At 45.0% G+C, this 26,132-nt stretch overlaps 2 protein-coding genes across 3 annotated transcripts; one reads left to right on the forward strand and one right to left on the reverse strand.

Annotated features, from left to right (window-relative positions):
- Positions 1-646: 646 nt before the first annotated feature.
- On the reverse strand, positions 647-2,371 carry LOC311138472 (major histocompatibility complex class I-related gene protein-like). The gene is made up of 2 exons (XM_084173159.1): positions 2,185-2,371; positions 647-2,084 (listed from the first exon to the last, which is right to left on the reverse strand). The coding sequence occupies exons 1-2, from the start codon at positions 2,240-2,242 to the stop codon at positions 1,063-1,065; spliced, it is 1,080 nt and encodes a 359-aa protein (XP_084029285.1). The 5' UTR covers positions 2,243-2,371; the 3' UTR covers positions 647-1,062.
- Positions 2,372-2,445: 74 nt separating this feature from the next.
- LOC311138474 (uncharacterized protein) lies at positions 2,446-26,005 on the forward strand. 2 transcript variants are annotated; one of them, XM_084173161.1, is made up of 7 exons: positions 2,446-2,686; positions 4,002-4,144; positions 5,235-5,324; positions 5,910-6,007; positions 6,213-6,373; positions 24,667-24,780; positions 25,746-26,005. In XM_084173161.1, exons 2-7 carry the CDS (start codon positions 4,020-4,022, stop codon positions 25,839-25,841), a joined length of 684 nt encoding a protein of 227 aa, XP_084029287.1. In that variant the 5' UTR covers positions 2,446-2,686; positions 4,002-4,019; the 3' UTR covers positions 25,842-26,005. The 2 variants fall into 2 exon arrangements, with proteins under 2 accessions (XP_084029287.1, XP_084029288.1); XM_084173162.1 differs by having other exon boundaries at positions 2,494-2,681.
- The last annotated feature ends 127 nt before the right edge of the window (positions 26,006-26,132 follow it).

Consider the following 26,132-nt stretch of genomic DNA (forward strand, 5'->3'; position numbering starts at 1 on the left):
AAAAGGCACTTAAAAATGTTGTCTTGCCCATTCACCCTCTGAATGGCACACATACACAATCCATGTCTCCATTTTCTCAAGGCTTAAAAATCCTTCTTTAATCTGTCTCCTCCCCTTCATCTACACAGATTGAAGTGGATTTAACAAGTGACATCAATAAGGGATCATAGCTTTCACCTGGATTCACCCGGTCTGTCTATGCCATGGAAAGAGCAGGTGTTCCTAATGTTCAAATTTTAGCTAGCTAGCCACCGGAGGACAACAACACAACAAGATTCAATTCAATTTTTTTCTGTCAATGACGTTTGGCTTTTGATGTGAAGCCAAATCCAAACTGTCTTCCCTTGACACTTTCTTTCGGTGCACCAGGACCATTCACAGTTGAGCTCGCTCAGTTTACCTCAACAGTGATTGGCTATTATTTTATACTTTTTTTTATAAAGGGAGGCCAAATGCTCGCTGGCTTCCCTTGCATTCAACGCTACAGGCGGCAACAATGTCATACTCTTTTTGACCAGACAGCATCAGATTGATGGGCTACACATACAGATACAGAGGGGCGCTGTTTCACTCACTCGGATGCTTTCTCCGGTAAAATATACATTCAGCCTCTTGCGAATTGAAGGAAAATTATTAAACACAGAGACGAAAGATACATTATTTAATATGTTTTTTTCTTGGTAAATTTTTTGGGGAAGCCTGGCTTCTCTTGGCATCCATGAATACACGCCACTGTCTCCTGGTTTAGATACTGGATATCAGCTAATACAACACAGATATGAAGTGTATTGTGTAATTAATGAAAAGTCATGATTCAAAATAATGACATAACAGAAATAATTAAAAAAGTACTTTTGTTAATGTAAAATATATAAATGCAAATCTGGACCAATGCCCAGATATTTGTAATTGTCAACAGTCTCCACAACAGTCTCCTGATCCTTTAATAGTCGACCGATAATAAAATAATGATTTGCACATTTTGTGTCTGCCCTCATAGTCATAGGTGTCATTGTGAATTGAGCTGAATTGACAAAGTTGCATCAGTGTCCCCAAAAAATATTAGGTCTCAGAATCTGATGACAGGTTCATTTCATCGGCCTCTTTTGAATCAACGCTGGCTAGTTGCAACAAATTCTGCGAGGCGGCGCGTATCCTCCTTGCGAGGCAAATTAAAATGCCCAATAGAATAACAATCACTACCATCACCAGTGGAGCTGATAGGATGAATAGGCGAACTCTCTCCGCCCCAGACTCCCAACTGACATCCAGCTTGTTGTCCAGACTGAGGTGAGAGGCAGTACAGGTGTAGTTGTGTCTCTCTCTTAGCTCCTCAGTACTGACCTCCAGACTCTTCCTCAGCTGGTAGGTCCCATCTCCACTAGGCAGCACCTCCCCCCCTGTCAGCTCCTGTTCTGCCACAGGATGGCCGTCTCTCAGCAGGGTCAGGTTGATGTGGCGAGGGTAGAAACCAAACGCTAGGCAGCTCACCCGGAGGCCTCCAGAAACCTCTTTCTTTATCAACCTGAGTCTGGGAGGAACTCTCTGCATCACAAATTTCTTCTCTCTGTTCAGGCATTTTTTCAGTGTGTTGATGCAAATAGGAAGCCAAACATTAGTATAAAGTGTTCTTTCAGTTGCTTGCCTCATCCAATTATATCCGAGTAGTAGTTGCCCAGAATCGTATGTAAAATGTGTCATGTTGTAATATACCGCATAATCTGCAAAATCTGCATTAAAAGAGTTCTTTGTCATGATCAGGGCCGGTTCACCATTGTGCAGTATCTCACAGCCACCGATTCTTTGCTGAACATGAACACCTTCCGTGAGATTTAAGTGGTATTTTAGGCGAAACGATCTCTCTTTCATGTGGCGGTACATAGTTCCAAGTACATAAATTCCTTCCTGAGCTTCATCATTAATATTGTCTGTGATATGGTGCCCCCTGTAGACAGATTGTTTAATGTTGGAATCATAGTAACCTATTTGAACGTCATCCAACATCAACACAACCGTAAACTCAGGGAAAGGTGTCTCTCCGATTATGTATGTTGCAAGTGCCCACAGAGAATGTGATCCTGAACCTGAGAGAAGAGTGACATTATACACAGTTATGGACATTTAATATTGTATGACATAAAAGTCATTACATTAGTTGAAGAGAAAGTTAGTAGTCCATCTTACCTGCGTTGACAATGGTGTAAAATGAAAGCACAAACAAAAAGACAGACCGTTTGCCCATGATTTTGAAGTGTAGCCTTGTGTAGCATGTCACAAGTTTCTGACAGACTTCCTCTTTCACTTTTACTTATAAAAAAATTATATATACTACATAAAAATGTGAGTTATAGATCTGTCATTCTCCCCCCATTGGTTCCTGCATTCCTGACGTGGCGAGGCGCGCCGGTATTTCGTGGCCTGCAGCGATTGGACGCGCGATATTGACAATTTTGTAAATGTAAATATGCAGGTGCTGTTGCCGGACCGAGAGTGTATTTATGTAAATATAACTACCGAGGGACACCGAAACCACGGAGCTGTCTCTCCTCGCGCCATGGCTGGTTCCTCACACCATAGCACAACTGCTGTCAACTCACTTTACTAGTCGACTTCCTCAGGAACGATGTCAGACAGATAGTTTGTTTAAAAGTTGATTTGAATCGGGATTTCCTGTAATCACGGTAAGGTAAGGGTCCCAATATATCGGCTATGTTTAGAAAGCTGTCAGTTGGTTTGTGTCATTATAGCCTAAGTGTGCCTTCTTTTCTTCATGAAGAAATGCATGACTGCGTCATGGGTGGATAAAAGTAAAAAGTTATCTTCCATATAGAATAGGAATATGTTGTATGTTTCCATATGGCAGTTGAACTAGAACAACATTTAATCAATGAATAAAAATGGACCATAGGCACCGAAGTAAAATTTGTTTTATTGGATATTCGGTGGATATTCGCACCTACTACCATACTCCGTTCAAAGGCAGTTAAATATCTTGTAAGAGGGTGAATGGCACACATACAAAATCCTTCTTTAACCTGTCTCCTCCCCCTTTCATCTACTCTGATTGGAAGTGGATTTAACAAGTGTCTGTCATGGAAGGAGCAGGTGTTTTTAATGTTTTGTATACTCAGTGTTTTCTGAATCGGGAGGATGGAGGAAAATCCACACTTTTTATTTTTTTGTTACCCGGATTTAAATGTTCAATAGCTCTTAAACAAAGCTTGCATAACTATGAAAATTCTGAATCGGGAGGATGGAGAAACTGAGTAGCATGTTTGAGTTACTTGTATAACTTTTTGAGCTGGATTGTCTGTCCTGAAAATAGTTAAGGTCAAAGACTGTATAAAATGTTCGCAATGCGCTCATTAGTATTTAGTTAGCATTCTCGATGGGATTTTACATGTACTTTATAGCATTGCTAACCTTCGTATTAGAGGCTGGGGGGTTAGAAAATAACGCCAATTGTGTTCAGTGCCGGTATTACCGAATATCCCGGTATGGCACAAGGTTGGTATGACAATCTGGATACCGCCCAAGCCTAGTTACCACCCACCAGCATGGCATTGTTTATTAATCAGAAACAGCTGCAAAGTTATTCCTCTTTGTGACTGAGATGAGCCAAACAGCCTGTCCACTTGGCTATTTAAAATGTAAATCTGAAATCTTGTTTTTTTTTCCTCCATTTAAAATAAATAATAGTTTTCCATCCACACCTGATTCAGAATATACAATTTTCATGGCCTGCTTGGTTCAATAGCTATTGACGAGAGGAAACCGAATATCCAATTTAAAACTAATTTTACCTCGGTCCCATATGCTTAAATGATTGGTTGTCCCACTGGCTATCATAAGGTGAATGCACAAATTTGTAAGTCGCTCTGGATAAGAGCGTCTGCTAAATGACGTAAATGTAATTTATATAGCCTACGGTAGGCATACCTACCTGCTGGCACCAACCGTTTAGCCTACTGATAATTCTGCCCTGTTCTCTGTCCGGTAAGGTCGGGTCAGGTGTTGTAATGCCTCAGTTAACGGTGGCAACCATCCTGCAGCTCACCCTACTGCTCTCAGCGCTACCAGCCCAGTACCTCATCTCCCAGTGGACCGGCGCGTCCGTGGCGCAGCGCTACCATGCCACCAAACGGTAACGGTCCGCTCAGACCCCCTGCGCCTAATGGCATGGCACTCATTCATCTGCACGCACGCACACATGCCTCTACACCTCACCATTCTGAGAGCCAACACCTCTCCAACTCTAGCAACAAACATGGCACAGCATATGAGAGCTTTTCTTTTTACCTTTATTCTCCTAATATTACATGTGAAATATCTGACTGCATGTTGTGGGGTCAGGGGTTACGGTTAATAATGTGTCTGGGTATCTGCGGTCAGGGGTTAGAGGTTATGGTTATTATAATGTATGTCTGTCTCTACCAGGTTGGACTCTAGGGTGAGTTGAATAACTCCTGAGTGGCGCAGTGGTCTAAGGCACTGCATCGCAGTGCTAACTGTGCCACTAGAGATCCTGGTTCGAATCCAGGCTCTGTCGCAGCCGGCCGCGACCGGGAGACTCATGGGCGTCGCACAATTGGTCCAGGGTAGGGGAGGGAATGGCCGGCAGGGATGTAGCTCAGTTGATAGAGCATGGCGTTTGCAACGCCAGGGTTGTGGGTTCGATTCCCACGGGGGGCCAGTATAAAAAAAAATATGTATTCACTAACTGTAAGTCGCTCTGGATAAGAGCGTCTGCTAAATGACTAAAAATGTTTTAAAAAATAAGTCCTACCTGAACAACACCATCTGGACAGAGTTAGGCCTGGGCTAGGGTTAGGGGTAAGATGGGACAGAGTTAGGCCTGGGCCTGGGTTAGGGGTAAGATGTTAGGGTTATTAATGTCTCTGTCTTGACCAGGTTGAACAACACCATCTGGACAGAGTTAGGCCTGGGCTAGGGTTAGGGGTAAGAGGTTAGGGTTATTACACCATCTGGACAGAGTTAGGCCTGGGCTAGGGTTAGGGGTAAGAGGTTAGGGTTATTACACCATCTGGACAGAGTTAGGCCTGGGCTAGGGTTAGGGGTAAGAGGTTAGGGTTATTACACCATCTGGACAGAGTTAGGCCTGGGCTAGGGTTAGGGGTAAGATGTTAGGGTTATTACACCATCTGGACAGAGTTAGGCCTGGGCTAGGGTTAGGGGTAAGATGTTAGGGTTATTAATGTCTCTGTCTCGACCAGGTTGTTGGGTATATGGGGTGAGTGGAGGAAGTCCTACCTGAACACCACTGTCTGGACAGAGTGGATCACAGACCTTATGGATACAATCACGTACGTCACATTTACCTCTAGTAATTGTACAGCATTACTCCTTATAGCAGAGGTGTCAAACTCAATCCTGGAGGGCTGTGTCTGTGGGTTTTCACTGCTCCCTTGTACTTTTGTGATCAATTAAAGTAATTGATTTGTTAGGACCTCCCCTCACCTGGTTGACTAGGTCTTAATTGGACACAAATGGAAAGGAAATAACAGAAACCAGCAGACACTTGGCGGTCCAGAAATGGAGTTTGACCCCCCTGCTGTAGGGGAGAGTGGGGTATGTTGAGCCACCCTTGTTTCTACGTGGTAAGTTGTGCCAAGAGACCACTTTTTTTTGGGACAAGCTATGTTTTTAAACTGTAATGTTTATATTAATTCAGATTATTTCCAGGGATACACAGCATCCTGAAATATACTGTATGTAGATATCTTTGTTAGAAAGAATATGATATTTCCCTTGATGGAGTGATGCTACAGTTACCCCACTCTCATGTTATATTATACACACCACCTTATAGTATCCACTACCTGCAGACCAACCCAGGCCCGACAGGCCATTTTGGATGCAGCCATGGTGACTTTGTCTGTCTCTCCCAGGGTGCTGGTGGGAGGAGGAGGAGAGGAGGGAGAGATTCCTGGAGAGTCTCCTGCTCTGGAGGTCATGTTGCAAGACAACGACCTGGGCTTCTTTGGAGGTGTGTGTGTTTGTTCTTGGTGTTTTAGAGGAATGTCAGTCAGGAATTAAGGGGAGAAACCCTGCAGAACCAGTCTGGGTTTACCTGTTACTGGCCTGGTCTGATTGGTATGAACCTCTCCTTCTCTCTCCTCTTCCTCTCCTCTCTTTCTCTCTCCTCTTCCTCTCCTCCTCCTATTTTACCACAACCTCTCTTTATCCCCCAGCTTCCCGGTCGGTCCGTAGGCCGCGCCCCCCCTTTGTCTTCCTGCGTGTGGGTGATGTCGTCATGGAGCGGAATGGTCACATGATCGGGGTGATCGTGAGCTGGGACCCGGAGCTCCGAGCCCCCCCAGAGTGGATCAGCAGGATGCATCGCAATGCTGAGGTAGGAACACACATATACAAACACACACAAACAAACATACCCTTCACTCTAAGGCTGATGTCAGAAACACCTTTAAAGATGCACTATGCAGAAATCGCTCTGCCATTTCCTGGTTGCTAAAATTCTAATAGTTCGCTTAATTTCAGTTTATGTGACAAAACCAAGCAAGTATAGTATAGAAAATCACTGTACCATCTAAACCGCTGTGAAATGGCTTTTCCATAACCAAAAATATTGTATTTTCAGCTGTTTTGAAGCTGGTGTACAAAACCGAAAGTAAAAGAAGCAAAAACTAAATGTAATAATGGGGAGCATAGAAATAGTGCACATAGAACAAATATACCGCTTCTTAGACTTTCTTTCAATGATAATGACAGATCTATAATACACATTTCTATGTGAATTTGGTCGGGTCGCCCAAAAAGTTACATATTTCCGCTTTAAAGGGGGTCTGAACTTCCTGATTTAGCCTCGCTTTTCATAATACTCTTTAAGAAATGCTATTAGCCATGACTGAAGCCAAATGAGAGTTGTGTTGGGGGTGTGGTTTGATGTGTATGTTTCTTGGGTGTGTCTTTGCCATTCAATCACAACAAACAAGGGCAGTAGTGAGTAGTGACAGCAAGGTAAGATAAGCTAGCTTTGCTATGGAAAGAAGTTGAGGACTTCTCCCCTCCTGACTGACTCGCCATCTCGATGGTCAGCTAATTCAGTTCTCTGTTGGCAAGGTTAGGGATACTCACACACACACAGTGCTTTTAACATAGTGTTTTCAATTTACATATTTGAGACACTTTGACGTGGATGATTACATTGTGCATGTTAACTTATACTGTCATAATTATTGAACATGTCCTCACCTGGGATTTGAACTCACAACCTCTTGGTTCGCGGTACTCCGATCTTCCCGCTACACTAACATGTTCGTGTCAGGTATCAGTTTATCTGACTACTGACTATTCTCATCATTCTATAGCCAGCAGCATTGCACCCCACTGCTGGCTTACCTCTGAAGCTAAGCAGGGTTTGTCCTGTTTGGTCCCTGGATGGGATACCAGATGCTGCTGGAAGTGGTGTTGGAGGGCCAGTAGGAGGCACTCTTTCCTCTGGTCCCCAAAGAAATATCCCAGGGCAGTGATTGGGGACATTGCCCTGTGTAGGGTGCAGAGTATGTGACCTGAGTGGAACTGGAACGCTGAGCGAGATTCCTAAAGTCTGGAGTGTCGGCCTTCTCGCCCGCTCCAGTAGCGCTCACTTCACCAGCTCAGGGCCCGGCCCAGCATGCATTCGTAGGCTGTGTGCTGCTATAGCCCTTTGCTTTAGCTACTGTCATGGAGTTCGCTAAATAGTTTCATAAAGAAACCGCTAAAATGCACAAGTGACTTACAAAGATGAGGACAAAAGAGAGGGAGTGCGGTGATGTAGTGTCCACAACTAAAGAATCATTGTGGAATCTGAAAAGACACATATCCCGAAAGCATGATGGTGTACTTACTACGTGCACATGCTAAAATAAAGGAACAAGCTGGGTAGATAACTAAGTGTGTCATTGTAGCAAAGTATTTATAAGCAAAAAATCATCTTTAAAATAAATCTCAAGTTTTGTTCATTTTTGTTCTATTATCTATTATTGTCTGGCTCCTGACCTATTTAGTGTTTATAAGATGTTTAATATGACATGTAGCCTATTTGAAATGATGAGCGCTTCTTACGTTCACCTTTATTTATTAAAATACTTTTAATTCATATGGTTTGGTTTCAATACTTCAAAACCAAATGGTAGGTCCATGTAGTTATAACAATAGATGGGTATTGGTTAAATTGTGATCTTAATGAATGGAGTGAATTTTGAGTGGCAGTTTTTTTTCTTCCTGTGAGCGCGGAGCGGTTTTTAACAGAGTGGTTGGAAAGGACGTGGAGCCCCAGAGCAATGCACAAGCACCGCTCCATGAGCGTGATTTCCAACCGCTCAACTCTGCTCACATACTCTGGTAGGGTGCCGTCTTTCAGATGGGACGTTAAACGGGTGTCCTGACTCTCTGTGGTCACTAAAAGTCCCATTGCACTTATCGTAAGAGTAGGGGTGTTAACCCCGGTGTCCTGGCTAAATTCCCAATCTGGATCTCATACCATCATGGTCACCTAATCTTTCCCAGCTTCCAATTGGCTCATTCATCCCCCCTCTCCCCTGTAACTATTCCCCAGGTCGTTGCTATAAATGAGAATGTGTGCTCAGTCAACTGACCTGGTAAAATGAGGGTAAAATAATCAGTGGATGTATTGGAGGGGGGAGTGGTTTCTCCTCTCCAAGGTAATCAGCAATTAGTACCGGGAGGTGTGCTCTTCACCTTTGCAAGGCAATTACTACTTCAGTCTCTCCTGTTTTCTCAGCAGCTGTAAGCGGCGGTTTCGTCTCAACTAAGGCCGTTGCCGAAACAGATTGTTGTTAGAGGAAGGAAGGAGAGGAAGGCTCCACACCACTCTCTCACTTCAGTATTTTATCTAGTTATTTTCAGATTCTCATTTTACTCTTTTGTAGCTTTGGCAACTGTGTGTGTGTGTGTGTGTTTTCTGTCCCAGTTCGCTCCTCTCCCTGTAGGCTTTACAGACGCTCCCCACCCTTTGGCTGCAACCCTTCTAATTTAGTGTACGCTGCGCGCACAAACCATGTGGAATTCCTGGTCTTTGGCAGCATTTGGAACTGCTGATCTGCAGTCAAGAATGCTGAGTTCATCTCAGCCTATGCTGCCCTTCAGTCCCTTTACTTTTTGGCCCTGAAGGAGACATGGATCACCCCAGAGAACACTGCTACTACAGCTGCTCTCTTCATCCGACTATGTTTTCTCTCATAGTCCGAGAGCATCTGGTCGTCGCGGTGGTGGCACAGGGCTACTCATTTCTCCTAAGTGGAGATTCTCTTTTCTCCCTCACCTGTCCTTCTCCTCACTTAAATTCCATGCTGTCACTTATCCACTCAAGCTTAACATTGTTGTCATCTATCACCCACCAGGTGTATGTTGTCAAATACAATTCAAAAGTCGAACGCATATGAGATGGCGCGTGCGAGCAAGATGAAACATCATTGTGTAAGCAAACACTGAGTCGAGAGAGAAGAAATGTGGTCGAGCGAGCAGAGGACGGGTCCCGCGAGTGCACAGGCCAGTCGATCGCAACATTTTTACTTAAGAGCCTGCAAGTATGACTTTGAGTGAGCAGAACATCCTTGTCACAGATAAAAAAAGAAAAATGTCTTTAAACAGTACATATGTGGTCCTCTGTAGCTCAGCTGGTAGAGCACGGCGCTTGTAACGCCAAGGTAGTGGGTTCGATCCCCGGGACCACCCATACACAAAAATGTATGCACGCATGACTGTAAGTCGCTTTGGATAAAAGCGTCTGCTAAATGGCATATTATTATTATTATTATTATTATTATTATTATTATTATATAAACTCAGCAAAAAAATAAACGTCCTCTCACTGTCAACTGCGTTTATTTTCAGCAAACTTAACATGTGTAAATATTTGTATGAACATAACAAGATTCAACAACTGAGACATAAACTGAACAAGTTCCACAGATATGTGACCTAACAGAAATGGAATAATGTGTCCCTGAACAAAGGGGGGGTCAAAAGTAACAGTCAGTATCTGGTGTGGCCACCAGCTGCATTAAGTACTGCAGTGCATCTCCTCCTCATGCAGGAAGGGTACCACATGAGGGAGGAGGATGTCTTCCCTGTAACGCACAGCGTTGAGATTGCCTGCAATGACAACAAGCTCAGTCCGATGATGCTGTGACACACCGCCCCAGACCATGACGGACCCTCCACCTCCAAATCGATCCCGCTCCAGAATACAGGCCTCGGTGTAACGCTCATTCCTTCGACGATAAACGCGAATCCGACCATCACCCCTGGTGAGACAAAACCGTGACTCGTCAGTGAAGAGCACTTTTTGCCAGTCCTGTCTGTTGCCGGTGATGTCTGGCGAGGATCTGCCTTACAACAGGCCTACAAGCCCTCAGTCCAGCCTCTCTCAGCCTATTGCGGACAGTCTGAGCACTGATGGAAGGATTGTGCGTTCCTGGTGTAACTCGGGCAGTTGTTGTTGACATCCTGTACCTGTCCCGCATGTGTGATATTCGGATGTACCGATCCTGTGCAGGTGTTGTTACATGTGGTCTGCCACTGCGAGGACGATCAGCTGTCCGTCCTGTTTCCCTATAGCGGTGCCATACCTTTAGCTCCCAGGTGCAGCATACATGACCGTTGGGAGTGCGGTGCCATACCTTTAGCTCCCAGGTGCAGCATACATGACCGTTGGGAGTGCGGTGCCATACCTTTAGCTCCCAGGTGCAGCATACATGACCGTTGGGAGTGCGGTGCCATACCTTTAGCTCCCAGGTGCAGCATACATGACCGTTGGGAGTGCGGTGCCATACCTTTAGCTCCCAGGTGCAGCATACATGACCGTTGGGAGTGCGGTGCCATACCTTTAGCTCCCAGGTGCAGCATACATGACCGTTGGGAGTGCGGTGCCATACCTTTAGCTCCCAGGTGCAGCATACATGACCGTTGGGAGTGCGGTGCCATACCTTTAGCTCCCAGGTGCAGCATACATGACCGTTGGGAGTGCGGTGCCATACCTTTAGCTCCCAGGTGCAGCATACATGACCGTTGGGAGTGCGGTGCCATACCTTTAGCTCCCAGGTGCAGCATACATGACCGTTGGGAGTGCGGTGCCATACCTTTAGCTCCTAGGTGCAGCATACATGACCGTTGGGAGTGCGGTGCCATACCTTTAGCTCCCAGGTGCAGCATACATGACCGTTGGGAGTGCCGTGCCATACCTTTAGCTCCCAGGTGCAGCATACATGACCGTTGGGAGTGCCGTGCCATACCTTTAGCTCCCAGGTGCAGCATACATGACCGTTGGGAGTGCCGTGCCATACCTTTAGCTCCCAGGTGCAGCATACATGACCGTTGGGAGTGCGGTGCCATACCTTTAGCTCCCAGGTGCAGCATACATGACCGTTGGGAGTGCGGTGCCATACCTTTAGCTCCCAGGTGCAGCATACATGACCGTTGGGAGTGCGGTGCCATACCTTTAGCTCCCAGGTGCAGCATACATGACCGTTGGGAGTGCGGTGCCATACCTTTAGCTCCCAGGTGCAGCATACATGACCGTTGGGAGTGCGGTGCCATACCTTTAGCTCCCAGGTGCAGCATACATGACCGTTGGGAGTGCGGTGCCATACCTTTAGCTCCCAGGTGCAGCATACATGACCGTTGGGAGTGCGGTGCCATACCTTTAGCTCCCAGGTGCAGCATACATGACCGTTGGGAGTGCGGTGCCATACCTTTAGCTCCAAGGTGCAGCATACATGACCGTTGGGAGTGCGGTGCCATACCTTTAGCTCCCAGGTGCAGCATACATGACCATTGGGAGTGCGGTGCCATACCTTTAGCTCCCAGGTGCAGCAGAGCTGACACAATAAAGGTGAAGTTGCAGCAGATGTCTTGACCACCCTCTGGCTGTTCTCTAGACAGCAGTAGCGCTGGAAGGTGTCCCGGCACTCTCTCGCTCGCTCGCTTTCGCTCTCGCTCTCTCTATTCAAGTGTTCGCTCTCTACTCAAGTGTTCGCTCTCTACTCAAGTGTTCGCTCTCTACTCAAGTGTTCGCTCTCTACTCAAGTGTTCGCTCACGCAATGATGTTTCATCTGCGACTAGTGCGGTCCGGCCGCCCGACAACCTGCCCGCCCGACCCCATCCCCTCCTCACTTCTCCAGACTATCTCCTATTTGTCATTTCCCTCATCAAGTCATTCCACTGCCTGCGTCCCCTCTGACTTCAAAATGGCCAGAGTCGCTCCCCTCCTCAAGAAACCAACACTTGACCCTGACTTCAATATACAGACCTGTACCAACTTCTCTCTCTGTCTTCAATACAAATGTATTTATTGTCATGGGAAACATATGTTTACATTGCCAAAGCAAGTGAAATGGATAATAAACAAAAGTGAAATAAACAATAAAAAAAAACAGTTAACAGAGCTTGCAAAACATGACTTGGTGGCAAAACCCTTGTTGCCAATCACAGAGGTCAGACGTTTCTTGTAGTTGGCCACCAGGTTTGCACACATCTCAGGAGGGATTTTGTCCCACTTCTGTTGCAGATCTTCTCCAAGTCATTAAGGTTTCGAGGCTGACGTTTGGCAACTCGAACCTTCAGCTCCCTCCACAGATTTTTTATGGGATTAAGGTCTGGAGACTGGCAAGGCCACTCCAGGACGTTAATGTGCTTCTTCTTGAGCCACTCCTTTGTTGCCTTGGCCGTGTGTTTTGGGTCATTGTCATGCTGGAATACCCATCCACAACCCATTTTCAATACCCTGGCTGAGGGAAGGAGGTTCTCACCCAAGATTTGACAGTACATGGCCCTGTCCATCGTCCCTTTGATGCGGTGAAGTTGTCCTGTCCCCTTAGCAGAAAAACACCCCCAAAGCATAATGTTTCCACCTCCATGTTTGACGGTGGGGATGGTGTTCTTGGGGTCATAGGCAGCATTCCTCCTCCTCCAAACACGGCGAGTTGAGTTGATGCCAAAGAGCTCCATTTTGGTCTCATCTGACCACAACACATTCACCCAGTTCTCCTCTGAATCATTCAGATGTTCATTGGCAAACTTCAGACGGGCATGTATATGTGCTTTCTTGAGCAGGGGGACCTTGTGGGCGCTGCAGGATTTCAGTCCTTCATGGCGTAGTGTGTTACCAATTGTTTTCTTGGTGATTATGGTCCCATATGCCTTGAGATCATTGACCAGATCCTCCTGTGTAGTTCTGTACTGATTCCTCAACGTTCTCATGATCATTGCAACTCCACGAGGTGAGATCTTGCATGGAGCCCCAGGCCGAGGAAGATTGACAGGTCTTTTGTGTTTCTTCCATTTGCGAATAATCTCACCAACTGTTGTCACCTTCTCACCAAGCTGCTTGGCGATGGTCTTGTAGCCCATTCCAGCCTTGTGTAGGTCTACAATCTTGTCCCTGACATCCTTGGAGAGCTCTTTGGTCTTGGCCATGGTGGAGAGTTTGGAATCTGATTGATTGCTTCTGTGGACAGGTGTCTTTTATACAGGTAACAAGCTGAGATTAGGAGCACTCCCTTTAAGAGTGTGCTCCTAATCTCAGCTCGTTACCCGTATAAAAGACACCTGGGAGCCAGAACTCTTTCTGATTGAGAGGGGGTCAAATACTTATTTCCCTCATTAAAATGCAAATCAATTCATAACATTTTTGACATGCGTGTTTCTGGATTTTTTTGTTGTTATTCTGTCTCTCACTGTTCAAATAAACCTAGCATAAAAATTATAGACTGATCATTTCTTTGTCAGTGGGCAAACGTACAAAATCAGCAGGGGATCAAATACTTTTTTCCCTCACTGTATGTTCATGTAATTATTTGGCAACAGTTACAACACGCCTATCTGATCTAATTAAAATGAGATGTTTGTTCTACATGGTATATGTGGTATAGATTTCAAAAAGACGGTAGAGTTCTGTTTTGAGATGCTCAGCTATATAGAATTAATAAATACTGATAATTTAGGAGGTAGTGGAAATGTGGTCATAATTCGTGCTCAAGGGGAAATCTTAAAGATTCCTATCTTTCAATGAGAAACTCATTTTAATTAGATCAGATAGGCATGTTGTAACTGTTGCCAAATAATGTCATTAACAAGAATATGAGAGTGGGATGATTCCCCTAGCGGCTCTCGAACCCACCAGCACCAATGACGAACGCCCCAACCAAATCACAACATTTTATTTGTCACGTGCTTCGTAAACAACAGGTGTACACTAACATTCAAATGCTTACTGACGGGTCCTTTTCCAACAATGCAGAGAAAAAATAGGAAGTGACATGAGCAATAAATACACTGTGAATAACTACTAACAAGGAGTAAAAATAACATATCTATATACAGGCAGTACCTGTAATTGAGATAGCTATGTACATATAAAGTGCATTCGGAAAGTATTCAGACCCCTTGACCTTTTCCACATTTTGTTACGTTACAGCCTTATTCTAAAATTGATTAAATAAATAACAAATCCTCATCAGTCTACACACAATACCCCATAATGACAAAGCAAAAACAGGTTTATTAAAAATTAAAAACAGATACCTTATTTACATTGTGGTCCTCTGTAGCTCAGCTGGTAGAGCACGGCGCTTGTAACGCCAAGGTAGTGGGTTTGATCCCCGGGACCACCCAAACACAAAAATGTATGCACGCATGACTGTAAGTCGCTTTGGATAAAAGCGTCTGCTAAATGGCATATTTATTATTATTACATAAGTATCCAGACCCTTTGCTATGAGACTCGAAATTGAGCTCAGGTGCATCCTGTTTCCATTGATCATCCTTGAGATGTTTCTACAACTTGATTGGAGTCCGCCTGTTGTAAATTCAATTGATTGGACATGATTTGGAAAGGCACACACCTGTCTATATAAGGTCCCACAGTTGACAGTGTATGTCAGAGCAAAAACGTTTATTGATCTTAGAGTATCATTTATAACATGTTAACATGCCCCACAAACATTAGACAACTATACTGAAAGCCGTTAAATTGCTGAAGTAAGTCAATTAAATGATGAGAATAGTAAGATTTAACCAATACATAACACAAACATGGTGGTGTAGCTGAAAGATTTGGCATACCGTGAACCAGAGTGGTTGTGAGTTCAAATCCCAGGTGTGGACTGTTGAATAATAATACAATAAAATAAAATAAAAATGTGTTTGGGAACCTGCGTGTTGGGCTAAGCTGCTGCAACAGGAGACACTTGGTTTGAGTCCTAGCAGTTCATCAAATCAAATCAAAATCTATTTGCCACATGCGCCGAATACAACAGGTGTAGACATTACCGTGAAATGCTTACTTACAACAACAAAGTGTTGAGAAAAAAAGAGCAGAAGTAAAATAAAATAACAGTAGAGGTATTTCACCTAGGGCGGCAGGTAGCTTAGTGGTTAAGAGCGTTGTGCCAGTAACCGAAAGGTCGCTGGTTCTAATCCCCGAGCCAACTAGGTGAAAAATCTGTCGATGTGCCCTTGAGCAAGGCACTTAACCCTAATTGCTCCTGTAAGTTGCTCTGGATAAGAGCGTCTGCTAAATGACCAATTATTATTATTATATATACAGGGGGGTACCGGTGCAGAGTCAATGTGCGGGGGCACCGGCTAGTTGAGGTAGTTGAGGTAATATGTACATGTGGGTAGAGTTAGTGACTATGCATAATAAAATTAACAGAGTAGCAGCAGCGTAAAAAGATGGGGTGGGCAGTGCAAGTAGTCCGGGTAGCCATGATTAGCTGTTCAGGAATCTTATGGCTTGGGGGTAGAAGCTGTTGAGAAGCCTTTTGGACTTAGACTTGGCACTCCGGTACCGCTTGCCATGCGGTAGCAGAGAGAACAGTCTATGACTAGGGTGGCTGGAGTCTTTGACAATTTTGAGGGCCTTCCTCTGACACCGCCTGGTATAGAGGTCCTGGATGGCAGGAAGCTTGGCCCCAGTGATGTACTGGGCCGTACGCACTACCCTCTGAAGTGCCTTGCGGTCGGAGGCCGAGCAGTTGCCATACCAGGCGGTGAAGCAAACAGTCAGGATGCTCTCGATGGTGCAGCTGTATAACTTTTTGAGGATCTGAGGACCCATGCCAAATCTTTTCAGTCTCCTGAGGGGGAATAGGCTTTGTCGTGCCCTCTTCACGACTGTCTTGGTGTGTTTGGACCATGATAGTTCGTTGGTGATGTGGACACCAAGGAACTTGAAGCTCTCAACCTGTTCCACTACAGCCCCGTCGATGAGAATGAGGGCGTGCTCAGTCCTCTTTTTTTCCTGTAGTCCACAATCATCTCCTTTGTCTTGGTCATGTTGAGGGAGAGATTGTTATCCTGGCACCACACGGCCAGGTCTCTGACCTCCTCCCTATAGGCTGTCTCATTGTTGTCGGTGATCAGGCCTACCACTGTTGTGTTGTCGGCAAACTTAATGATGGTGTTGGAGTCGTGCCTGGCCATGCAGTCATGGGTGAACAGGGAATACAGGAGGGGGCTGAGCACGCACCCCTGAGGGGCCCCCGTGTTGAGGATCAGCATGGAAGATGTGTTATCTACCCTTACCACCTGGGGGCGGCACGTCAGGAAGTCCAGGATCCAATTGCAGAGGGAGGTGTGTAGTCCCAGGATCCTTAGCTTAGTGATGAGCTTTGAGGGCACTATGGTGTTGAACGCTGAGCTGTAGTCAATGAATAGCATTCTCCACGTAGGTGTTCCTCTTGTCCAGGTGGGAAAGGGCAGTGTGGAGTGCAATAGAGATTGCATCATCTGTGGATCTGTTGGGGCGGTATGCAAATTGGAGTGGGTCTAGGGTCCTGGGATAATGGTGTTGATGTGAGCCATGACCAACCTTTCAAAGCACTTCATGGCTACAGACGTCAGTGCTACGGGCCGGTAGTCATTTAGGCAGGTTCTTAGTGTCCTTGGGCACGGGGAATATGGTGGTCTGCTTGAAACATGTTGGTATTACAGACTCAGTCAGGGACATGTTGAAAATGTCAGTGAAGACACTTGCCAGTTGGTCAGCACATGCTCGGAGTACACGTCCTGGTAATCCGTCTGGCCCTGCAGCCTTGTGAATGTTGACCTGCTTAAAAGTCTTACTCACATCGGCTACGGAGAGCGTGATCACATAGTAATCCGGAACAGCTGGTGCTCTCATGCATGTTTCAGTGTTGCTTGCCTTGACGCGAGCATAGAAGTGGTTTAGCTCGTCTGGTAGGCTTATGTCACTGGGCAGCTCGCGGCTGTGCTTCCCTTTGTAGTCTGTAATAGTTTTCAAGCCCTGCCACATCCGACGAGCGTCAGAGCCGGTGTAGTACGATTCAATCTTAAACCTGTATTGACTCTTTGCCTGTTTGATGGTTCGTCGGAGGGCATAGCAGGATTTCTTATAAGCGTCCGGGTTAGAGTCCCGCTCCTTGAAAGCGGAAGCTCTACCCTTTAGCTCAGTGCGGATGTTGCCTGTAATCCATGGCTTCTGGTTGGGGTATGTACGTACGGTCACTGTGGGGACGACATCATCGATGCACTTATTGATGAAGCCATTGACTGATGTGGTGTACTCCTCAATGCTATCTGAAGAATCCCGGAACATGTTCCAGTCTGTGCTAGCAAAACAGTCCTGTAGCTTAGCATCTGCGTCATCTGACCACTTTTTTTATTAACCGAGTCACTGGTGCTTCCTGCTTTAGTTTTTGCTTATAAGCAGGAATCAGGAGGATAGAGTTATGGTCAGATTTGCCAAATGGAGGGCGAGGGAGAGCTTTGTATGTGTGGAGTAAAGGTGGTCTAGAGTTTTTTTTCCTCTGGTTGCACATTTAACATGCTGGTAGAAATGAGGTAGAACGTATTTAAGTTTCCCTGCATTAAAGTCCCCAGCCACTAGGAGCGCTGCCTCTGGATGAGCGTTTTCCTGTTTAGGTATGGCCTTATACAGCTCATTGAGTGCAATCTTAATGTCAGCATTGGTTTGTGGTGGTAAATAGACAGCTCTGAAAAATATAGATGAAAACTCTCTTGGTAAATAGTGTGGTCTACAGATTATCATAAGATACTCTACCTCAGGCGAGCAAAACCTCGAGACTTCCTTAGTCTAATAATTTACCGTGCATGTTCATTTACACAATGTAATCATGTATGTCAAAGTGTGTCAAATATGTACGTTGAAAACACTGTTATAAGCACTGTGTGTGAGTATCCCTAACCTTGCCAACAGAGAGAGAGCTATGAATGGATCGGTAGTTCACCAATCAGGGCCTTGATTGGCTCGGCAACAGTAACAAGGCGTGATGTGTAATGACATTTTTTGGGGGGAGAAAAATGTTTCTTTGGTTCCATCAGCCGATGTCCTGACAACTGATGCAAAGAGATGTTCTTGCAACGTTACCATGAAACGTGTCTAGAACATTAATATCTTACATTCTGAGAACATGGCAACCACGTTCTGTGTATCTTTGGTGGGACGTTGATGGAATATGCTCCTAACCTACAGAAAACTGGATTTAAATGTCCTTGCAACGTCCCATGAAACGTGTGGCTGGAATGGGCTACAAGACCATCGCCAAGCAGCTTGGTGAGAAGGTGACAACAGTTGGTGCGATTATTCGCAAATGGAAGAAACACAAAATAACTGTCAATCTCCCTCGGCCTGGGGCTCCATGCAAGATCTCACCTCGTGGAGTTGCAATGATCATGAGAACGGTGAGGAATCAGCCCAGAACTACACAGGCAGATCTTGTCAATGATCTCAAGGCAGCTGGGACCATAGTCACCAAGAAAACAATTGGTAACACACTACGCCGTGAAGGACTGAAATCCTGCAGCGCCCGCAAGGTCCCCCTGCTCAAGAAAGCACATATACAGGGCCGTCTGATGTTTGCCAATGAACAGCTGAATGATTCAGAGGAGAACTGGGTGAAAGTGTTGTGTTCAGATGAGACCAAAATCGAGCTCTTTGGCATCAACTTAACTCACCGTGTTTGGAGGAGGAGGAATGCTGCCTATGACCCCAAGAACACCATCCCCACCATCAAACATGGAGGTGGAAACATTATGCTTTGGGGGTGTTTTTCTGCTAAGGGGACAGGACAACTTCACCGCATCAAAGGGACGATGGACGGGGCCATGTACCGTCAAATCTTGGGAGCCAGGGCATTGAAAATGGGACATGGATGGGTATTCCAGCATGACAATGACCCAAAACACACGGCCAAGGCAACAAAAGAGTGGCTCAAGAAGAAGCACATTAAGGTCCTGGAGTGGCCTAGCCAGTCTCCAGACCTTAATCCCATAGAAAATCTGTGGAGGGAGCTGAAGGTTCGAGTTGCCAAACGTCAGCCTCAACCTTAATGACTTGGAGAAGATCTGCAAAGAGGAGTAGAACACAATCCCTCCTGAGATGTGTGCAAACCTGGTGGCCAACTACAAGAAACGTCTGACCTCTGTGATTGCCAACAAGGGTTTTGCCACCAAGTACTAAGTCATGTTTTGCAGAGGGGTCAAATACTTATTTCCCTCATTAAAATGCAAATCAATTTATAACATTTTTGACATGCGTTTTTCTGGATTTTTTTTATTTATTCTGTCTCTCACTGTTCAAATAAACCTACCATTTAAAATTATAGACTGATCGTGTCTTGTCAGTGGGCAAACGTACAAAATCAGCAGGGGATCATATACTTTTTTCCCTCACTGTAGATTGAATGTTCCCCTAACTAACGGAAAACTGGACACTCAAACATTAGGAGAAAGGGGATACCTGGTCAGTTGCAGAACTGAATCCGTTCATCCGAAATGTGTCTTCCGCATTTAACCCAACCCCTCTGAAACAGTGAGGTGCTGGGGGGCTGCCTTAATCGACGTCCAAGTCATTGGCGCCCGGGGAGAAGTTGATGTTGGGGGTTAACTGCCTTGCTCTCAAGGGCAGAATAGCAGAGCTTTCCACCTTGCTGGCTCGGGGATTCGAACCAGCAACCTTTCTGTTACTGGCCCAACGGTCTTAGCTTCTACGTTACAAAAACGTTCTCGCTCCCTAGAATTGTTAGCTGGCGTTCTGCTAATATAACAATGTGCAAATATTACACTTGAAGAGTTTTATTTCCAAAACGCGATAAATGTAAATAAATTCGTCTGAAAGGAATGCTCATGGGTCCCTTTCTATGTGTATGAATTACAGCTGTTATCAAACTTTTAAAACATTTTACTTTAGTTGTGCTTTAAAATGTGTAATTTTGCAAAACACGATATCCAACACACTCGTCCCCCCCTCCCCGAGATGTGCTATATCCATTGTCCAGGTGGATGGAAGGTTCCATATATTTTTTGCAGCTGGCGCAAAAGTGAGCCATTTCCATTATTTCTCTGTTCAGTCGCAAGTTAGGTTTTGCTCGCTGGCTACCTAGCGTTGAGCTCTTGAGTGTCATGGAGCTTTTAGTTATGGATCCCGTCGACAGTTTGGAGCCTGTGATATCTGTTCCTGTTGGCCGAAAGAGGACACTTTCAAATCAAGCTATTGAAAAGGAGAGAGCGACGGAAAACCATAATAGGCTACTGGCTGCAAACAGCGGGCTATGTCACTCCGACAATAAGAATCAATCACTGCGTTAGCACACTCCGCCAACCCTGATGTTCTAGCAGTGTCTGAATCCTGGCTTAGGAAGGCCACCAAAAACTCTGAAATTTCCATCCCCAACTACAAAATGTTCCATCTAGATAGAACTGCCAAAGGGGGCGGAGTTGCAATCTGCTGTAGAGAGAGAGCTCTGCCGGCTATCATACTATACAGGTCTGTGCCCAAACAGTTTGAGCTTCTACTTCTAAAAATCCACCTTTCCAGAAATAAGTCTCTCACTGTTGCCGCTTGCTACAGACCCCCCTCAGCCCCCAGCTGTGCCCTGGACACCATATGTGAATTGATTGCCCCCCATCTATCCTCAGTTTGTACTGCTTGGTGACCTAAACTGGGATATGCTTAACACCCGTCCTACAATCTAAACTAAATGCCCTCAATCTCACACAAATTATCAAGGAACCTACCAGGTACAACCCAAAATTGGTAAACATGGGCACCCTCATAGATATCATCCTGACTAATTTACCCTATAAATACACCTCCACTGTCTTCAACCAGGATCTCAGCGATCACTGCCTTATTGCCTGTGTCCGTAATGGGTCCACGGTCAAACGACCACCCCTCATCACTGTCAAACGCTCCCTAAAACACTTCAGAGAGCAGGCCTTTCTAATTGACCTGGCCCGGGTATCCTGGATGGATATTGACCTCATTCCGTCAGTAGAGGATGCCTGGTTGTTCTTTTTAAAAGTGCTTTCCTCTCCATCTTAAATAAGCATGCCCCGTTCAAAAAATTCCGAACTAAGAACAGATATAGCCCCTGGTTCACCCCAGACTTGACTGCCCTTGACCAGCACAAAAACATCCTGTGGCGTACTGCATTAGCATCAAAAAGCCCCCGCGATATGCAACTTTTCAGGGAAGTCAGGAACAAAAATACACAATCAGTTAGGAAAGCAAAGGCTAGCTTTTTCAAACAGAAATTTGCATCCAAAAAGTTTTGGGACACTGTAAAGAGAATAAGAGCACCTCCTCCCAGCTACCCACTGCACTGAGGCCACCGATAAATCTACGATAATCGAGAATTTCAATAAGCATTTTGCTACGGCTGGCCATGCTTTCCACCTGGCTACCCCTACCCCGGCCACCAGCTCTGCACCCTCCGCTGCAACTTGTCTATAACCCCCCCCCCCCCCCCCGCGTCTCCTTCATCCAAATTCAGATAGCTGATGTTCTAAAAGAGCTGCAAAATCTGGACCCCTACAAATCAGCTGGGCTAGACAATCTGGACCATTTCTTTCTAAAATTAGCTGCCGAAATTGTAGCAAACCCTGTTACTAGCCTGTTCAACCTCTCTTTCGTATCATCTGAGATCCCCAGAGATTGGAAAGCTGCCGTGGTCATCCCCCTCTTCAAAGGGGGTGACACTCTAGATCCAAATTGTTACAGACCTATATCCATCTTGCCCTGATTTCGAAAGTATTTGAAAGCCAAGTTAACAAACAGATCACCGACCATTTCGAATCCCACCGAACCTTCTCCGCTATGCAATCCGGTTTCCGAGCTGGTCATGGGTGCACCTCAGCCACGCTCAAGGTCCTAAACGATATTATAACCGCGATCGATAATAGACAGTACTGTGCAGCCGTCTTCATCGACCTGGCCAAGGCTTTCGACACTGTCAATCACCGCATTCTTATTGGCAGACTAAATAGACTTGGTTTCTCAAATGACTGCCTCGCCTGGTTCACCAACTACTTCTCAGGTAGAGTTCAATGTGTCAAATCGGAGGGCCTGTTGTCTGGACCTCTGGCAGTCTCTATGGGTGTGCCACAGGGTTCAATTCTCGGGCCGACTCTATTCTCGGCGCACAATTGGCCCAGCGCCGTCCAGGGTAGGGGAGGGAATGGCCGGCAGGGATGTAGCTCAGTTGATGAATGAAATGAAAAAACGAATGAAAAAACTTAAAAAACATGTATTCACTAACTGTAAGTCGCTCTGGATAAGAGTGTCTGCTAAATGACTAAAATGTAAATGTAAATCAAGGATGTCGCTCTTGCTGCTGGTGACTCTCAGATCCACCTCTACGCAGACGACACCATTTTGTATACATCTGGCCCTTCATTGGACAGTGTGTTAACAAACCTCCAAACGAGCTTCAATGCCATACAACACTCCTTCCGTAGCCTCCAACTGCTCTTAAATGCTAGTAAAACTAAATGCATGCTCTTCAATCGAACGCTGCTTGCACCCGCCCGCCCGACTAGAATCACTACTTTCGGCAGGTCTGACTTAGAATATGTGGACAACTACAAATACCTAGGTGTCTGGTTAGACCGTAAACTCTCCTTCCAGACTCACATTAAGCATCTCCAATCCAAAGTTAAATCTAGAATCAGCTTCCTATTTCACAACAAAGCCTCCTTCACTCATGCTGCCAAACATGCCCTCGTAAAACTGACTATCCTACCGATCCTTGACTTCGGCGATGTCATTTACAAAATAGCCTCCAACACTCTACTCAGCAAATTGGATGTAGTCTATCACAGTGCCATCCGTTTTGTCACCAAAGCCTCATATACTACCCACCATTGTGACCTGTTGGCTGGCCCTCACTACATATTCGTCGCCAATCCCACTGGCTCCAGGTCATCTATAAATCTCCGCTAGGCAAATCCCTGCCTTATCTTAGCTCATTGGTCACCATAGCGACACCCACCCGTAGTATGCGCTCCAGCAGGTATATCTCACTGGTCATCCCCAAAGCCAACACCTCCTTTGGCCGCCATTCCTTCCAGTTCTCTGCTGCTAATGACTAGAACGAACTGCAAAAATCTCTGAAGCTGGAGACTCTTATCTCCCTCACTAACTTTAAGCATCAGTTGTCAGAGCAGCTTACCGATCCCTGCACCTGTACACAGCCCATCTGTAATTAGCCCACCCAACTACCTCATCCCCATATTGTTATTTATTTTGTTCATTTGAACCCCAGTATCTCTATTTGCACATCATCTTCTGCACATCTATCACTCCAGTGTTAATACTAAATTGTAATTATTTTGCACTATGGGCTATTTATTGCCTTACCTCCATAACTTACTCCATTTGCACACACTGTATATAGATTTTCTATTGTGTTATTGACTGTATGTTTTGTTTTACCCCATATGTAACTCTGTGTTGTTGTTGTTGTTTTTATCGCAATGCTTTGCTTTATCTTGGCCAGATCGCAATTGTAAATGAGAACTTGTTCTCAACTGGCCTACCTGGTTAAAAAAAGGTGAAATAAAAAAGAAATAAAATCATAGCTAGCCTGGCTCGCTAGCATTATAAAATAATGTTGTATAACCAAAAGTAGCTACACCAGCTATCTACTTAGCTAACGTACTCACCAACACCAGTCACAGAAGTGAACGTGTCTGATGTAATCCATTCCTGGTCATCTGTCAATATTGTTGAAATGCTTTGGAAGTTTGTGCTAACTTTATGGAAGCCCATTTTCACACCTATTTGCTGAGCGACATGTGCGTGTGTTGCACCCATATGCAGACTTCACAACATGGCAGCTGGGGGTGGACCACAAACGTGTTGTCACTGGGTAATTGTATAAGTAATCCATTACCAAACCCTCAAGTAAGTCGTGATGAACTTACTTACAAAACTCAGTTTTTACTTTATGACAAAAATGATCCTATTTGCACTTTGTAGTCTATTTTGACACTAGAATAAATGTTTCTGACTCCTATCGATGCCACAGGCCGTTTTCAAAAGGAGAAGTTGGTTTTTAGGGGCAGTTGCTCTTTAAAGATGGAATCCGCAGTAGGGAGAAACGGTGGCACTGTCCGCCCCACCGCCATTGTTATCGTTTTGGTTTTTTGTTGACGAAAAAGAGCTGGGGAGCGTCACGCCTCAAGGTAATAACAATTGCAATAGGTCCTACATGCTGCTGTTCTATCGTGTGTGCAATAATGTCCGAGGGACTTTTTTGTTGTTGTAATAATATCACTAACGGAAGTGGCAGTTACACCATTTAAGGGTTCTAGCTTTAACTTCTGACCTTCACCTCTCACTTTGTGTGTGTGTGTAGGGTAAAGCAGAGAACACCCCCCACTATAAGGTGTTATTCAGCGGTCCTGGCCCCTCCTCTCTCTTAGTGGGATACCTGCCTCAGACCAGGCTGAAACGGGTCACTGGAACCAGGGTAGGTACACACACACAAAGTGGAATTAAAATGGATATAATTGTCATTTGTTTGTCAACGATCTACACAAAATACTCTATTGTCAAAGTGGTAGAAGAATTCTAAAAATATAACACTCATAAATCTTGATCAGGTAAGTATTCAACACATGTTAAACACCTTTGGCAGCAATTACAGCTGTGAGTCTTTTTGGGTAAAATTCTTCAATCTCTGTCAAGTTGGTCTTGCCATAGATTTTCAAGCCAATTTAAGTCAAAACTGTAACTAGGCCACTCAGGAACATTCAATGTCGTCTTGGTAAGCAACTCCAGTGTTTGGCCTAGGTTATTGTCCTGCTGAAAGGTGAATTCGTCTTCCAGTGTCTGTTGGAAAGCAGACTGAACCAGGTTTCCCTCTAGGATTTTGCCTTTGCTTAGCTCTATTCTGTTCATTTTTATCCTAAAATTAACTCCCCAGTCCTTGCCAATGACAAGTTTACCCATAACATGATGCAGCCTCCAGCATGCTTGAAAATATGAAGAGTGAAATTCACTGCTCAACTGAGGGACCTTACAGATAATTGTATGTGTGGGGTACAGAGATGGGGTAGTCATTCAAAAATTATGTTAACCACTATTATTGCACACAAAGTGAGTCCATACAACTTATGTGATTTGTTAAGCACGTTTTTACTCCTGAACTTATTTAGGCTTGCTCTAACAAATGGGTTGAATACTTATTAACTCAAGACATTTCAGCTTTTCATTTTTAAAAAAGTTTTATTTTTTTACAATCTAAATACAAACATTTCACTTTTGACTTTATGGGATATTGTGTAGATTAGTGAGACTCTCAATTTAATCAATTTTCAATTCAGTCTGTAACACAACAAAATGTGAAAAAGGTAAAGGGGGTTAAATACTTTCTGAAGGCAAACTGACACTCAAACATACACACCTAACCGAACCTCTGTGTGTGTGTTCCAGCCGGAGATCCCCACCCTAGAACTGTACTTCACACACTTTGACGGAGAGCGGTTCATCATGCAGCCCTGGCTCCAAGAGATCTTCCCTGAAGACTGACAAGACAAGGACCACAGGAGTTTGTGTGTGTGTGTGTATGTGTGGGTCACCTAACTGGACAGTAGATGTAAAGGAAGGGACAGCTCCTCTCTCTCTGTTCCCCCACAACAAGATAGAAGAGAATTTCACACAGTGGTGTAGAGGGGAAACAACGTTTACACATTTTTAAAAAAGCCACCTATTGTGGAAAAATGCATTGAAAATATAGGGAGCATTATTTTATTCGCTGCAAACGGTGATCAGCGTTTACCCACCTACTGTTTTTACCACTACATCACTGAAGATAATAGA

Source organism: Coregonus lavaretus (genome assembly GCF_964263955.1).
Source record: "Coregonus lavaretus genome assembly, chromosome: 12".
Classification (NCBI taxonomy): Eukaryota; Metazoa; Chordata; class Actinopteri; order Salmoniformes; family Salmonidae; genus Coregonus; species Coregonus lavaretus.

Excerpts from the sequence above, each read along its gene's own strand:
- LOC311138472 (XM_084173159.1), bottom strand. The coding sequence starts at position 2,242 with ATGGGCAAACGGTCTGTCTTTTTGTTTGTGCTTTCATTTTACACCATT. Across the intron at positions 2,085-2,184 it reads TTACACCATTGTCAACGCAG|GTTCAGGATCACATTCTCTG; the intron begins GTAAGATGGACT and ends CTCTTCTCTCAG.
- LOC311138474 (XM_084173161.1), top strand. The coding sequence starts at position 4,020 with ATGCCTCAGTTAACGGTGGCAACCATCCTGCAGCTCACCCTACTGCTC. Across the intron at positions 4,145-5,234 it reads CGCTACCATGCCACCAAACG|GTTGTTGGGTATATGGGGTG; the intron begins GTAACGGTCCGC and ends TGTCTCGACCAG. Across the intron at positions 6,008-6,212 it reads CGACCTGGGCTTCTTTGGAG|CTTCCCGGTCGGTCCGTAGG; the intron begins GTGTGTGTGTTT and ends TTTATCCCCCAG.